Genomic DNA, 14101 nt, shown 5'->3' with positions numbered 1-14101 from the left:
CATTTATTCATCTAAAAAGGTTTTAACTTAATTTGTCTTATTTATTTATTTTCATCATTAACAAAACACTCTTTAAATAATTTCTCTAGTTATGATTTTTTGTATTGGTCTTTTTAAAATACAACTAGTTTTATATTTAATATTTCTATATCAGGAGTTCCTCAAGTGATCCCTAAGAGGAATCAAATGAGAAAAAAAAAATAAACAATAAATAAAGATAATTTAATAAATAAAAATATAACACTTAGGAAAAACAAAAATAGAAAACCATGAAATTTTTAGGTACTAAAATCTTAACCAAACCTATTCTATACTAGTTTGCACACATCATCTCTACTTACCTCACACATTTATATGATTTTTATGAGCTTTCAATGTTTGGTAACTGCTGTACACAGAAAAGGACATAAAGAGAACATGACAGAAAACACAAGACAGTCAAGGGAAGGAAACCAGGAACAGCATCCTAAACATTAGGATTTAACATTTTTCAATATCTCATATACTTGATTCACACAAATGTTTTTAAAGCATTATTCCAAAATTGTGATGAAGGTTTGATTATTGGGAATAAGGAATCCTTTTACCACTTAAGCTGCATAAAATTTTGAAAGAAATCATACCCCAGATAAAACACTTAACAGTAAAAAAAAGCCTAAAAAAAGAAGGAAACAAATTCTCAGCATAATTGGATTTTTTCTTTATATATATTTTTCATAAATATTTCTGAAATTCAATCTATATATCAATTTTCGGAAAAATTATATAAAAGTTAAATACACAGGTATTGAAATCGAATTTAGTTTATAGAAAAAATTAAATTCATTTTACATTCTTATCTTCCTTATAGAGACATTTATTCAAACAAAATACCACCATGGATCAAATGTTTCCCACCTTCCATAAAAAAAAAGACAACTTGAGATGAATATCATACAGATTAACTTGACTTTGAAACAAACAAAAAAAATTCACTAGAACATAATGCAAGCATCTATAATCGAAAAATAAGGCATAAATCCATTGTAAACTAGAATTCTTCGCAACTGTGTCATAGAACAAAATCTTCCTACACTTCCTCTAACTTAGGGGGATCGATGAGCCTCTCACTTCAACTACTTTCATCTAGAATACTCTGAGCTCTATGGTTCAATCACAAATAGGGGCTGCAAGGAAACAAAAGAAATCAAACCTAAATAACACTGAGCAAGTAAATTGTAATGGATGAGTTATTAATCAGGAGGTTCTAGAAAATACTCACAGTGTCCAGGCTTACAGGCTTCGCATCTTCTGCAAGGATTTCAACTATGGTTCCTGACTCCTCGGCCTGTATAGTACACAATTTTTAAGTAAAAAGATACAAGAGAAAAACCACAGGACCATCAAGACAACAGAAAATCATACAAACTGTACATTTCTCATTTACTTTTGATATGTATCGCAAATTCGCAATTACAAACCAACAAATAAATCATCAAATTGAATCCTATAGTAGACAATAATGTTTAATGAAAACATTGTTGTGTGGAAGTGTCAACTATAATACATCCTTCAATAATTCAATATGTTTTGGCACTTCTATGTTGCATCTTGACCAAAAAACAGAGTAGCTCTTTCGAATTGAAGTACTAAATGTAATATGCCGATTGATTACACAAGCTGTTTTCTCCTGAGTATGAATTAAGAATAAATTACTAGTAGGACTTTTTCCTTTTTAATATTATACTTGGTTAAACTTAATTGTCACAAATTCCATATACAAATGTGAAGAACCACAACCTGCAGAAAAACCAGCCACTTAGAGGAAACTGTAAGGAACTCCAAAAATACTCTGACTCATACTTAGCTAATAAAATATAGAACAACTTATTTGCAATGAGATATCAAAAACGATAGGACCCTTGGTCCTAATGGTACAGTAACAATGTTTGGTTTTGATAATGGGTCAAGTGGCCGAACTATTGGACTCTATACTAAGGGGAAGGTTGTAGTGGGATGCAGAGGAGCTGAGTTGCAGATCGTTAGCATGTATATAGAGGGCAGGGCATGGTTACTGCAATCAAGCGGAGGAGGTTCATTTTGGTTATTAACCCTTTTGACTGGGCAGAGAAAGCATTTTCTATGAGGAGCTTTTGCTCTTGGTGAGGGAGTGATTATTGTATCTGCTCACTGAGCTTATTTTCAGCTTCGATAAAACCTTCATGTCCTAATTTATGAGATCCTAGCATTGGTTCCACCTGCTAGATCCAAGGGAAGATTGATACCAAATTTCAAATTATGAATATGTATACTAAAGTGATATGGAAAAGTATGGAGGATGATAGAAACTGGTTCAAATTAAGCTCATAAAGAATTTACAACTATTGATGAATAGAAAGAATGCACAAATTCCCTGGATTTCTGAGAGGTCCAGGACTCTCACTGGCTGACTAACTCCTCCTCTCAACCCTTATCACTATTCATAGGCAATCTGCCTATTTATTTCTTCTAACCACCTCAGCTTAACTGACTATGTAAGGTTCTCAACTAATAAATCTATCAATGCAGACCCTCTAAACATTTACCTTGTCCTCAAGGTTTTTCAGTCTATGACAGCTGAAATAAAGTCCATTCTGTGTCCTAGTTGGTTGAAACAGGATGTCCAAGATCTGATACCGGTTGATAGAACTAGTTCAGAATCTAAAGAATTTTCTTTATTGATGAACCCTAAATCCCAATTGTTGTGACAATGTGTAACAGCATCCTTGGCTAGGGTAGAAGATACAAATGAATGATTTCCCTTAATATCCAAGTTCTCAACCGTATTTATACACAACATGCCTTACTTCTTCTACTATCTCAGCTTGCACAACTAATCTAATTAACTCCTAACTAAATACTGTACCTGTCAGAGATTAGATAACCACAACATTTGCTCATTATCTGGGAGAAACATCAATGTTTTACAATGAGACTGAAACGATCAGAGACAAGGATTGGGACAAATAAGCCACAAACTAGAGAGAAATCTAAAGTCATTATAGAGATTGAAGGGGAAAACACAACCACTGAGGTCAACAATGAGAAAGACATTAAAGATGTGGAAAGTGATGTTGCAGAGAATTTGATCAAAATGAAGAAATCGCAATAAATTGGCTGTGGAGAAGAAGGCATTGTGGCCAAAACTGATTATCAAAGTCAGCAAGAACAAATCGGGGGCCACTAAAACAAAAACACCAGGAATTATGTTGTCAGTGAGGCCACAAGCCTACAAGTGGAGGTACTCTGTTTCCATCTTCACCAATTGGGAAGATATGATCTGTCATATAGTGAAGATGATAGACTAGAATCAAGGTTATCAAAGTGAGACTCAAATTGTGAATCGAATATTATAACAAATCATAAGGTGCATAATCCATAATTAAAAGAAAAATTATTTTCACATAATAAAGTCTTCTATCCAAACATCTCCCACCAGGTTGACTGCCTCAAATTCTCCAACCATAAATTTTCCTACCAGTTATAATTCAATAACTTCCCCAGTAAACTAACAGAAAAGATTTGAAAAATCACATTCACTGCCAGGCTTTTAGAGAGATAGGGGAAAGGGAAATCATGACCGAATCACCATTCTATTCTACTCCACATTTGAACACTTTCTTCAATTTTTATTAGCTCAATCTACTTCATAAAGAGGCGAAATTGAAATGCATATGTGCTGATAATATTTATTTTTACATTCCGCTGTTTTATCCATTACTAATCATTTATTGAGAATTGAAGAAGATTCGTTTTGCAAAAAAAGGATCATATATTTTTGTGGATTACACTAATTAATGTTTTGTATTATGTAAATAAGTGTTAATATAATCCTTACAAAAAGAAAAAGAAAATGCAAATAAAACTATCCCTCTTCTGTGGTACAATCTCTAAACTCTAGAGCACCAAATTCAACATTTTGATAATGCAAATAGAAATCATAGGTGCATGACAAATAAGGGAGGCAAAATTCACTAATTCAATTAACACTTGAAAATAAAAACAAATGTAAACCCTTTGAACTTACTTCTATTTCATTCATTAATTTCATTGCCTCGATGATGCATACAACTTGCCCCTTTTTGACTTTGTCTCCCACCTAAAGAAAAAACACCTTACATCAGGGTGCAAAAAACATGATACGAAAATACTAAATTATGTAGTAGATAAAATCTACCTCCACAAAGGCAGGTTCACCAGGTCCAGGACTTCGGTAGAATGTCCCTGCCATAGGAGATTTAAGAGGTGGAACTGATGATTTGGTTGACTTGAGAGCAGGGGGAGAAGTTGGTGTGGCAGTTGGATGAGCTACAGAAGTTGTTGGACTAGATGTTGGTGCGACAGGTGGCGGTGACATCATTGGCGGAAGGGGTGAGTACACCACCGTAGGTTGAGGAGCAGGTTGCAGCTCAGGCATGGCCTCCTTTTTCCTGATAGTTAGTTCAATGTCATACTGCTTCATCTTCAACTCCACAATGTCCCTTGAGTCAACAAGCCTGCAGGAGAAAATTGGACAATAAGGTTTCTGCAGCTGATTGCACCACTTCAATCATGCAGTGAAAAACTTATATCACGGCTATTACTAATAGAAGGAAGCAAGACTGAAGCATCTGCTTACTTGACAAGACTTGCAACTTGAGTAATAAACTGAGAGACCGATTCTTGAGTTGCCAACACTGAAGATGGTTCAGCTGAAGGTTTTGAGGGTTGTTCCTCATCCGATTTGGCTTTGATAGGAGTAGCATTGGAGGAACTGTCAAGGGCAACCTTGATGAAGCCAAAAAGATGACACCAACATTTATGTCACATGAGTAGATTTTTGTTTAGGTAATATTCAGAATACGTAAATCAACATATGCATCTGAACTTTAGGAGAAATTAAATTAGAAAACTTCTATAAAAATGAAGTGCATAAGTTGCTTTTATCATTTTACCTCTTCATTCTCTATTCTATAAATACTAGGGAAGAAGTTTATTCAGACAACAGTAAATGACAATCCCAATCCTACAATTTTCTAATGAATCATTATAAATCCACAATTTTCTAATGAATCATTATAAATCCACAATTTTCCATCCCATCTTAGGTACCCTCCAACAAATTCACAATTTTCCTTCAAGCTGCCCTCTTCACCAAAATCATATTTTGAGATCAACCATATATACTACATAGTAATTCAGTAAAGGGAAGAGTGATTACCTCATTCAGTTGCGCCTTGAACCTTGTGAAGGACAACGAATTACCAGGCTGCACACAAAATCAGACACATAAATTAGTAGCGCCATAATTGAAACATCAAAACAAAACATAAGACGTGCGTGTGTTGCTTTTGCAACATGGAAGACACAAACCTAAATTAAGTGAGAGGGAGATAGAAAAAAAGAACCTTGGTGGGGGGAAAACGTAGGTTGTTGGGCTTAGGAGAGAGGCGAAAAGAGTGTGTGAGAGGGAAATTGGTTGTGGCTTTGGTCGCAGGTGGCAAGGAAGAGGATGCCATGTTTCGCTGGTTGTCTGAAAAGAGTGAAAGTGAAACAGTGTGCAAAGAGCAGAGAGCAGAGAGCAGAGAGCAGAGAAGATGAAAGGAAGGGAAACAAAGAGTGATGGGTGGAACAGTGACACACGGCGCACATTCACTGGCTCTTCTTCAACCTCTCACTGTCACTCTCACAATTTTAATTAATGTCAAATTACTTATAATTTTTTTAAATATCTAGGTCTATAAATAAATAACATAATATTTCAAATTTATCATAAAAATAATAATTATACAGGTAAATAATTATGTCCTTCTGTTCATGTAGTTGACAATCTTTTTGATAAATTTTAAAATTAACCATTATTAGCTTCTTTCAATGTAATAATTACGATGTTGTTTTAATATTATCCTAAATAGATATTGGCATTAAAAGAAATTAATTTATTATTAACCATAAAATCATAAATGTAAGAGAATATTAGTTAATAATTATCCATACATCACACTCTACAAATTAATTAGAAGTAAGAAGAACTATTAACACCTCATCACAAAATCATGTAGTGAATTATAAAAAATACAATCAATGTATGGAAAAGTGTAAAAATTGGATGGACCTGATCAATTTGACTGATCCTCCTGTGGCTGGATAGATGTGTTTCTATCAATATACCATTGAGTTGGTTAACTCAATTTGAATTTGAAGTTAAATTATCTGTCTAACACCATTTACACTTTTATTTTTCTATTTAGCACCTTTTTGTTTTTATTTATTTATATAGCACCATTTTGTTTTTATTTTTCTATCTAGCATTATTTTAAAAATAAATAAATAAATACTATATTAATTTTTTTTAATAATTTTAATTTTGAATATATTAAAAAATAAGTATTTTTAACGTTTAAAATAGTTAGAAATATAATTAATGAATAAAGAAATGAGTTTTTACAAAATAAAAATAAAAAAAGTAATAAATTAAAAAAAATTAATTTAATTTTTTTTTAAAAATGAAGAATATAAAAAATTAAACTCTACAACAATATAAAAGTTGAATCTATAAACATAAATTAATATTTGTTTTTATTATTATTGATAATGTAATCATGTTAATTTCAAGTAAAAAATACATGACATAATTATAAAAAAATCAAAGTCAATTAATATTAATTAATATTAAATGCACAAATAATATTGAAGTGTCTATCTACCCTAAATGCAAAATCTTAAAAAAAACTAATGCAATTGCTACACTTAATGCTTAAAAATGAGAATAAGAAAAATGTAAAAATAAATAAATATAGAAAATAAAAACAACAACATTGCAACATATCTTTCATGTTACTAAAGACTATTTGATGGAACTAAAAAATGAAGAGTATTGGCCTCCATACACTAGTCAAATACTATGTCCAAGTCCCGACTTGAAAATAACCTTAAAGGAGAGACCTGAAGTCGAATAAGGGTTTATATGAACATAAGAGAACAACATGATCGAACAAAAAAATGTTCATATTGTCAAACACCAGGGCACACAAAAAGAACATGTCCCAACATTATTGGATTGTGCACTTCTCGTCATTAATTATGTTATGTTTCATTTCGCACAAACTATTTAATGTATCATTGAAGAAAATATTAAATGAATGATCATATTTCATTTATTTTTCTTTTTATGATCAACATCTACTTATTTAGTATCGTTTTATATCTTTTATCTTTATCTTGTTTGGATTTTTATTTTTTTTATATCTTGTATATTTATCTGATTTTGTTTTGCCTTTTATTTTATATCTTATATGTTTTTAGTTATTATTATTTTTTTCTTTCATTGTTTATTTATTTTTGTTTTTTGTTTTTATTTTATTATCGTTGTTTTTATTTTCTATACTTATTTATTTTTGCATTTTTTTCTTCTAATTTTTAAGCATTAAGTGTAGCATTTGCATTAGTTTTTTTTTAGGATTTTGCATTTAGGGTAGACACTTCAATATTATTAGTGTGTCCACTATTAATTAATACTAATTGACTTTGGTTTTTTTATAATTATGTCCTGTATTTTTTACTTGAAATTAACATGATTACATCAGCAATAATAATAAAAATAAATACTAATTTATGTTTATATATTCAATTTTTATGTTGTTGTAGGGTTTAATTTCTTATTTTCTTCATTCTTAAAAAAAATAATTTTAAACTAAACATTTTTAATTTATTACTTTTTTTATTTTTATTCATTAATTATATTTTTAACTATTTTAAACATTAAAAATAATTATTTTTTAATGCATTAAAAATTAAAATTATCAACAACAAAAAATTTATTATTTTATTTATTTATTTTTTAAATGGTGCCAGATAGGGAAATAAAAAATAAAAGGGTGCTGGATAGGGAAATAAAAACAAAAGGGTGCTAGATAGGAAAATAAAAACAAAAGGGTGCTAGGGAAGTAAAAATGTAAATGGTGCTAGATAGGGAATTTACCCCATTTGAATTTTTTTTACTTTGTTGTTAAATTTAATATATATATATAACACTTTTAATTTTTTTATTACATTGTTTATTTGTATTTATTAATTTGTGGTTTTAATAAGGAAATTATTTTAGTGTTTAAAAAATATAAAATTACATTATCTTGAATTTTATTTATTATTTTTATTGGCATTTTATTAAATATATATTCATTTTACAAAAAAATTTATGTTAGACATCATAGATAGGCTGACACCTTAAGTAACAACAATCATCTTTCATCACATGGAAAAAAAGTGTTATTATTAAAAAAAATATAAAAACACATATGTTAACACAACGATAGATAGACTATACATACCCATAAAGAATTCTAATAGTAGACTAGATAGAAGCCTCTTCTATCAATAAAATGGTTTTTTATTAATAAATATTTATTAAATATACATTTTGAATTTTATTATACTTACCAAATTAGGATAGATATATATAATATTTTAATGTAAATGGGTCTACTGTTTAATCACTAACATTGATATATCATTGATCGTGTTTAAATAAATGATTTAAAATTATACTATAAATAATTATTTGGTTGACTATGAGAAAAATTAGGCTAACAACATATAAAAAAACATTATTTTTATAATTTGTCATATATTATAATTTCATATAAATATAATTTTAAACTAATAATATTCATAACAACAATAATAAAAAGTTTAATTTAAAAAATATTTAATTTTAAAATCTGTTTTGGTACATACCAATCATTGTTAAATAAAATTCCAATCCCGTTACGCTTTAAGTTCTTTAATCTACTCATATGGTTTAATTAAAATTTAGAAAACGAAACTTTCATCCTTTTAATTATTTCAATCAACACTTATTAATATTTTTTTTTCTATTATCTGTTAAGGAAATCATTTCACCCAATACTCGTATAATTGATAAAAAAAAATATCATTTATCAATCAAATAGAACAATTTTATTTCTATATTTAAAATAAATTTGATATTTTTTAAAATTAATTATTAAAAAACAGATATCCCAATTTCAATGGTTTATCATTGTAAATTTAAAATAAACCCACATATTAACACATTTTTTTTATCAAAAATATGTTTCATATATTTAAAATGGTGTAGTTAATATGAATTTTTATTATATAAATGCAAAAATAGGTTAAAAGTAAAACACTGGTCTTGTAGATTTTCTATTACCACCTTATTTTATTGTTGTCAAAAAAGGTTAAGGTTGGTTTACTTGAACTGTGACATAACACCGTCATAGTTGGAGAAAAGAGGGTCGAACCAGATTGTGATCGGTGCAGAACAGAGACGAAGAAAAATGGCTATGGCTTTGAAGGCCACGCCAATCACGGTTGCGGGTTTCGTTTCAACAAAATCTTCCACTCTTCCACCCTTCAAATCATCGTTTCTCAGTTACCGCTGTAAGTCCCTGCATTTCTTCTAACCCATGTATGATCACGTGTTATCATTTTTGTGGTTGTTAATTTTTTTCATCCTTTGATTCACCCAAAAGCTGGGAAGGTTGAAAAACAAAATAGTTTGCAAGTTTTAGAGCCGTTTGATGGCAGAAATTTCATTTCACCAATCTAAGAAAAAGGGTGGTCGTAGTGATTGTAAAAGTATAATTTTTATGGTGTTCTTCAACTGAAACTTGATCATATGAATGGGGTCTTATTGCAGCTGGAGCACTGGAAGTTCCTGGTATGAGGGTATCCTACTCGGATAGATTGAAATGTAATTGTCACGGTGGCGGTGCCCTTGGTACTCAAATGAATCTTTTTAGCAGATTTGCTAGAGTTATCAAGGTAACCTTCGGATATGCATATAGTTGAGATTTTTGTTTTGATTCAGAGATGACATATGGAATTGATCTTTTTGTATTTCCTACTTTTGCTTCAACTTTTACTATGTGTTGATAAGTTTGAATTAATGCAGTCATATGCTAATGCCATTATAAGCTCCTTTGAAGACCCTGAGAAGATATTAGAACAAGCTGTGCTGGATATGAACAATGATTTGATAAAGGTTCGCCAAGCTACAGCACAGGTATGTAATGAGTTTTTGTTTTGTTCACATTTATAGTTTGTGTCCCTTTTTCCTGAGTGGTCAATTTATTATTTCACTTCAGGTCTGGGTTTTACTTTTATTAAATTTGTAAAAAAAAGGCACTGCTAATGTTTAAGGGTCTGAAGGATACTGAGCTGAATGAATGTTTTCAGTAAACATGTGTATTTTCTTTTCTCCAGGTTCTTGCATCTCAAAAGCAGTTAGAAGGCAAGTACAATTCTGTACAAAAAGCTTCTGATGAATGGTATTCATTTTTCATAGTTTTCTTTGGTTTAAAGAACTTCTATCTTTATTTGTTGCACTCATCATTCCTTGTTTGGTCGTTATTCTTCTTCTCTTCCCTTAATAATAGGTATCGAAGGGCACAGCTTGCTCTTCAGAGGGGAGACGAGGATCTTGCTCGTGAGGCTCTTAAGAGAAGGAAGTCTTATGCCGTATGCCACTTTCCTATCTGAAAGCTCTGTTGTATTTGAGATTATGTGTCATAAATGTGAATAATATGCATTTTATGATAGATCTTGACTTGTGATGAAGAATTTTATATGTACACAGTTCCCACATTATTTATGAATTTTTGTCAATAGATGAAAAAGGAAAGGGTATTCTTGTTAATTCTTTTACATTGAGTTGGTTATAATTGGTTTCGTTTCTGTTTGCTAGTTAAACTTGGTCACTGTTGGTTTCTCCAACTTTTCTCCTTTTTTTTTCTTTTTTTCCCTACTGTTTCCAATATTTTGAAATTTATTATAGCAGTAAGGAAATGCTTACAGTATCAGAGGCACTATAATTTTTTTATTTAAAGGAATCTCTAAACAAGTAATGTTTAGATTTATTCAATTGGCAAAGATCTTACTGGATTGTGCACTAGTTCATGTTTTTGTCAAAGAAACACACTATATTGATACAGCTTGTATGCATCTGATTCTTCTAGCCGGGGAATGGTGTCTTCTGAATTGTTATAGTATTTTCTTTTATTGTATTTACTATGATTGTTAGTTGACAAAGATGGCTTGTGATAAGTGACAATTGGTTGTGGTTGTTAATAGAAATCCTAAATACCTGTCACTAATCTAAAGTACCTTCCCTACTTATCTACTGAAAAGCCTTAAAAATATATTAGTGTTACTTCTTTTAATCAGCCTTTTTCTTGGCTTTACAAGATCGGTCTTTCAAAACAGCTCTTGTCAGATGAAAGCATCCCTTTGTTGTCATGGATATAAACTTGGAAACCAATGGCAAAGGAATGATTTCGTAATCCCTAATGACAACAGATACCATACTTGTTTTTTTTTTTGTTGTTGAAGTTATTGTAAACCCTCATAAAACAAGTTGTTTGACTTGAGAGAACATTGGTTTTGAACGTTGATTTCTGCCTTTTGCTTTGTGTGCATGTATGCATACTCGTTTATTATGTATCTGTGTTGTTCAGGACTTGTTGGTCATTATGAATTGAAAAAGTTGTTTGGGTAGATTGAAGTATGATATTGATTTCTGCCCTGTGCATTTGTATGTGCAAACTCATTTATTTTGTGTCTGTGTTATAAGTCATTATAAATTGAAAATAAGTTGTTTGGGTATATTGAAGTTGATTTCTGCCATTTGCATCATGTGGTGTTTACAGGATAATGCAACTGCTCTGAAGACACAGCTTGATCAGCAAAAGAATGTTGCTGATGATCTTGTGTCCAAAACACAGGTTAGTTGCCATATTTTATGTTAAGCTTGGCACTGGTTAGTTACCATTCCATAACTTTCCAAGAATACCTTAGTTAACTCGCCTTCTATCTTTTACTAATTTAAGTTATTTCCAATTCAAATTGAATGACAAGGAGGATAATGTGGAGGTGTGAGGTAGTTTGAGAGCTTAAATGGAAGACAATAAGAAAATGAAAACAGAACTAGGGAAGTGGAGTGAATTATGAGAGAAAGAATTGAAATCAGTAGTAATACGCATGTCGTCATCTGACAAACTTCAATCAATTTACAATTATACTATTTACATATAAATAAATTTTAATTTTGAATGGTAGAAGTAGAAGATGTATAATTCCCATTTTAATAGTAAACCACTTTCTTATGATTCATCTCTATATTGCAGGCATATGTATTTTATCTTGGTTAATGAAAACTTCTTGCTGCCACTTTAAGCTTGTGCTGTTTTGAACAAAGAAATACGTTTGTCAGACTATTATTGCATACTGTTGATAATGCTGAGTTCTTTTACAATAAATTAGCACTTTTTGGCCATCATGTTGGAGAAATTTGTGTGACTATTTTACAATTTTTTTCAACAGCTTTTGGAAAGCAAGATACAGGAGGCAAAGTCAAAGAAAGATACCCTCAAAGCAAGAGCTCAGTCTGCAAAGTTTGTCTTTGGCTCATCTTTCATCATTTAAAAGTCATGTTTGTCTATCACCTTTGTTCTTCTAAATTGCTAATTCTTTTTCTTTTCCTTAGGACTTCAACCGTAGTCAGTGAGATGGTGGGCAATATCAGCACAAGCAGTGCCCTTGCAGCTTTTGATAAGATGGAGGAAAAGGGTTAGTTTTCTTCTTTTTTTAATACTCTATTTAAAACCCTTTTGAATGCACCATATGGAAGAAACAGCTTCCATTCATGTATCAATAGTTGACAGTGCATATATCTTATACTATTTATTTTAATCAAACCTTTCAAACTTATTTGACTTTATTTTTCCAGTATTAACCATGGAAGCTCAGGCAGATGCATTGAATCAGTTGTCCACTGACAATCTTGAGGGGAAGGTAGTATAACTTATTGTATATAACTAAGCTGTATATCTTTTAAGATCGTTTTATCTTGAAACAAAACAAAGGGATTGTTTTATCTTGAAGTTTTGGGCTGTACATGTCACAAACAACTAAAGTTGGCCCGTGCTATTATTTCCCTGATCAAAATGCTTCTTTATTTTTATTATTAGTAATACTGCACTTATGTACAGATATATGTTTATGTGTGCTAGAAGTGGATCTGAAATTCATGGAACTCTTTCTATGGATTTATTGTAAACTATATAGTTTATGGTTGTTAATGCAAAACATTCACAGTTTGCGCTGCTGGAGAACTCTTCTGTCGATGATGATCTTGCAGAGTTAAAGAAAGAATTATCTGGAAGCTCTAAGGTGTTTCTCTATCTATGACTGTTTCACTTTCTCTATCTACTATTTATCAACACAAACATGTATATCTGGGGACTTAGAACTGACAATTTTTTATTGATATGAAATCCCATGTTATATATATCATAAGTAATGCAACACTGAAATTTGGAAGTAAAACATTCAATAATAAATTATTCAATAGTTTAACCATGTGATTGATTTGAATTTCAACTGGTGTTTCATTTATCCTCTCTTGAATTTAAATTTTCACTGGATATATCTATAACTGTTCATGGAATGTTAATAGGTTTACATGACTATAGTAAACAATCCAGGAGCATTGTTGGCTGATTACAATGAAGAGTCAAGGAACTAAATATTGTGATATTTTCATTTTCATTTTTCTATTTGCAGAAGGGAGAACTTCCACCAGGAAGAAGTGTTTCCAGCAACAAAGAATTTCCATTCCCTGACATGGAGCTTGAGAAAGAGCTTAATGAGCTCAGAAGAAGAGCAAGGGGGTACTAGCCTCTAGCTTCTCCCTTTTCTACACTTGACTTTTTTCTGGAGAAACAATTGCTGTAATAGATTTTTTTTTCCAAATCATTCCTTAGTAAAAATTAGTCTCTATTGATCACTCCTTTAATCAGATCAAGTTTTTCTCTGGCCAGTATACGTATTTAGGTCTGGTCTCCATTTTTTAGTCCTTTAATTAGAAATTGGAAACATTTGTAAATACTTGTTTAGTGCAGCAATCATATACATGAAGTGCTTTGGTTGGGTAACAAGCTATTGCAAAATAATTTGCCACGATTTTGTGATAAAAAAAAATGTATCACTGGAGTATCTTCTAGTATCTTCATATTTTCTGGGCTTTCCAGCATTTTCAATTTGAACTAATAAACTAAAACCT

General features: G+C 30.8%; 2 protein-coding genes across 3 annotated transcripts; one reads left to right on the top strand and one right to left on the bottom strand.

Moving 5' to 3' along the window:
- Positions 1-878: 878 nt before the first annotated feature.
- LOC137823614 (biotin carboxyl carrier protein of acetyl-CoA carboxylase, chloroplastic-like) lies at positions 879-5708 on the bottom strand. The gene is made up of 7 exons (XM_068628821.1): positions 5406-5708; positions 5219-5266; positions 4637-4785; positions 4196-4514; positions 4046-4117; positions 1262-1327; positions 879-1166 (listed from the first exon to the last, which is right to left on the bottom strand). The coding sequence occupies exons 1-7, from the start codon at positions 5514-5516 to the stop codon at positions 1143-1145; spliced, it is 789 nt and encodes a 262-aa protein (XP_068484922.1). The 5' UTR covers positions 5517-5708; the 3' UTR covers positions 879-1142.
- Positions 5709-9221: 3513 nt separating this feature from the next.
- Positions 9222-13976, top strand: LOC137823923 (membrane-associated protein VIPP1, chloroplastic). 2 transcript variants are annotated; one of them, XM_068629269.1, is made up of 11 exons: positions 9222-9420; positions 9680-9804; positions 9935-10045; positions 10246-10310; positions 10419-10500; positions 11688-11762; positions 12361-12431; positions 12524-12606; positions 12767-12831; positions 13135-13209; positions 13603-13976. In XM_068629269.1, exons 1-11 carry the CDS (start codon positions 9318-9320, stop codon positions 13714-13716), a joined length of 969 nt encoding a protein of 322 aa, XP_068485370.1. In that variant the 5' UTR covers positions 9222-9317; the 3' UTR covers positions 13717-13976. The 2 variants fall into 2 exon arrangements, 1 of the variants encoding a protein (XP_068485370.1); XR_011083182.1 differs by lacking the exon at positions 13135-13209 and having other exon boundaries at positions 9227-9420; positions 12767-13133; positions 13361-13976.
- Positions 13977-14101: the final 125 nt, after the last annotated feature.

This window comes from Phaseolus vulgaris, chromosome 8, assembly GCF_000499845.2.
Source record: "Phaseolus vulgaris cultivar G19833 chromosome 8, P. vulgaris v2.0, whole genome shotgun sequence".
NCBI classification, from domain to species: domain Eukaryota; kingdom Viridiplantae; phylum Streptophyta; class Magnoliopsida; order Fabales; family Fabaceae; genus Phaseolus; species Phaseolus vulgaris.
The sequence above is the reverse complement of the archived record's forward strand: the minus strand, read 5'-3'. Positions and strand labels throughout refer to the sequence as shown.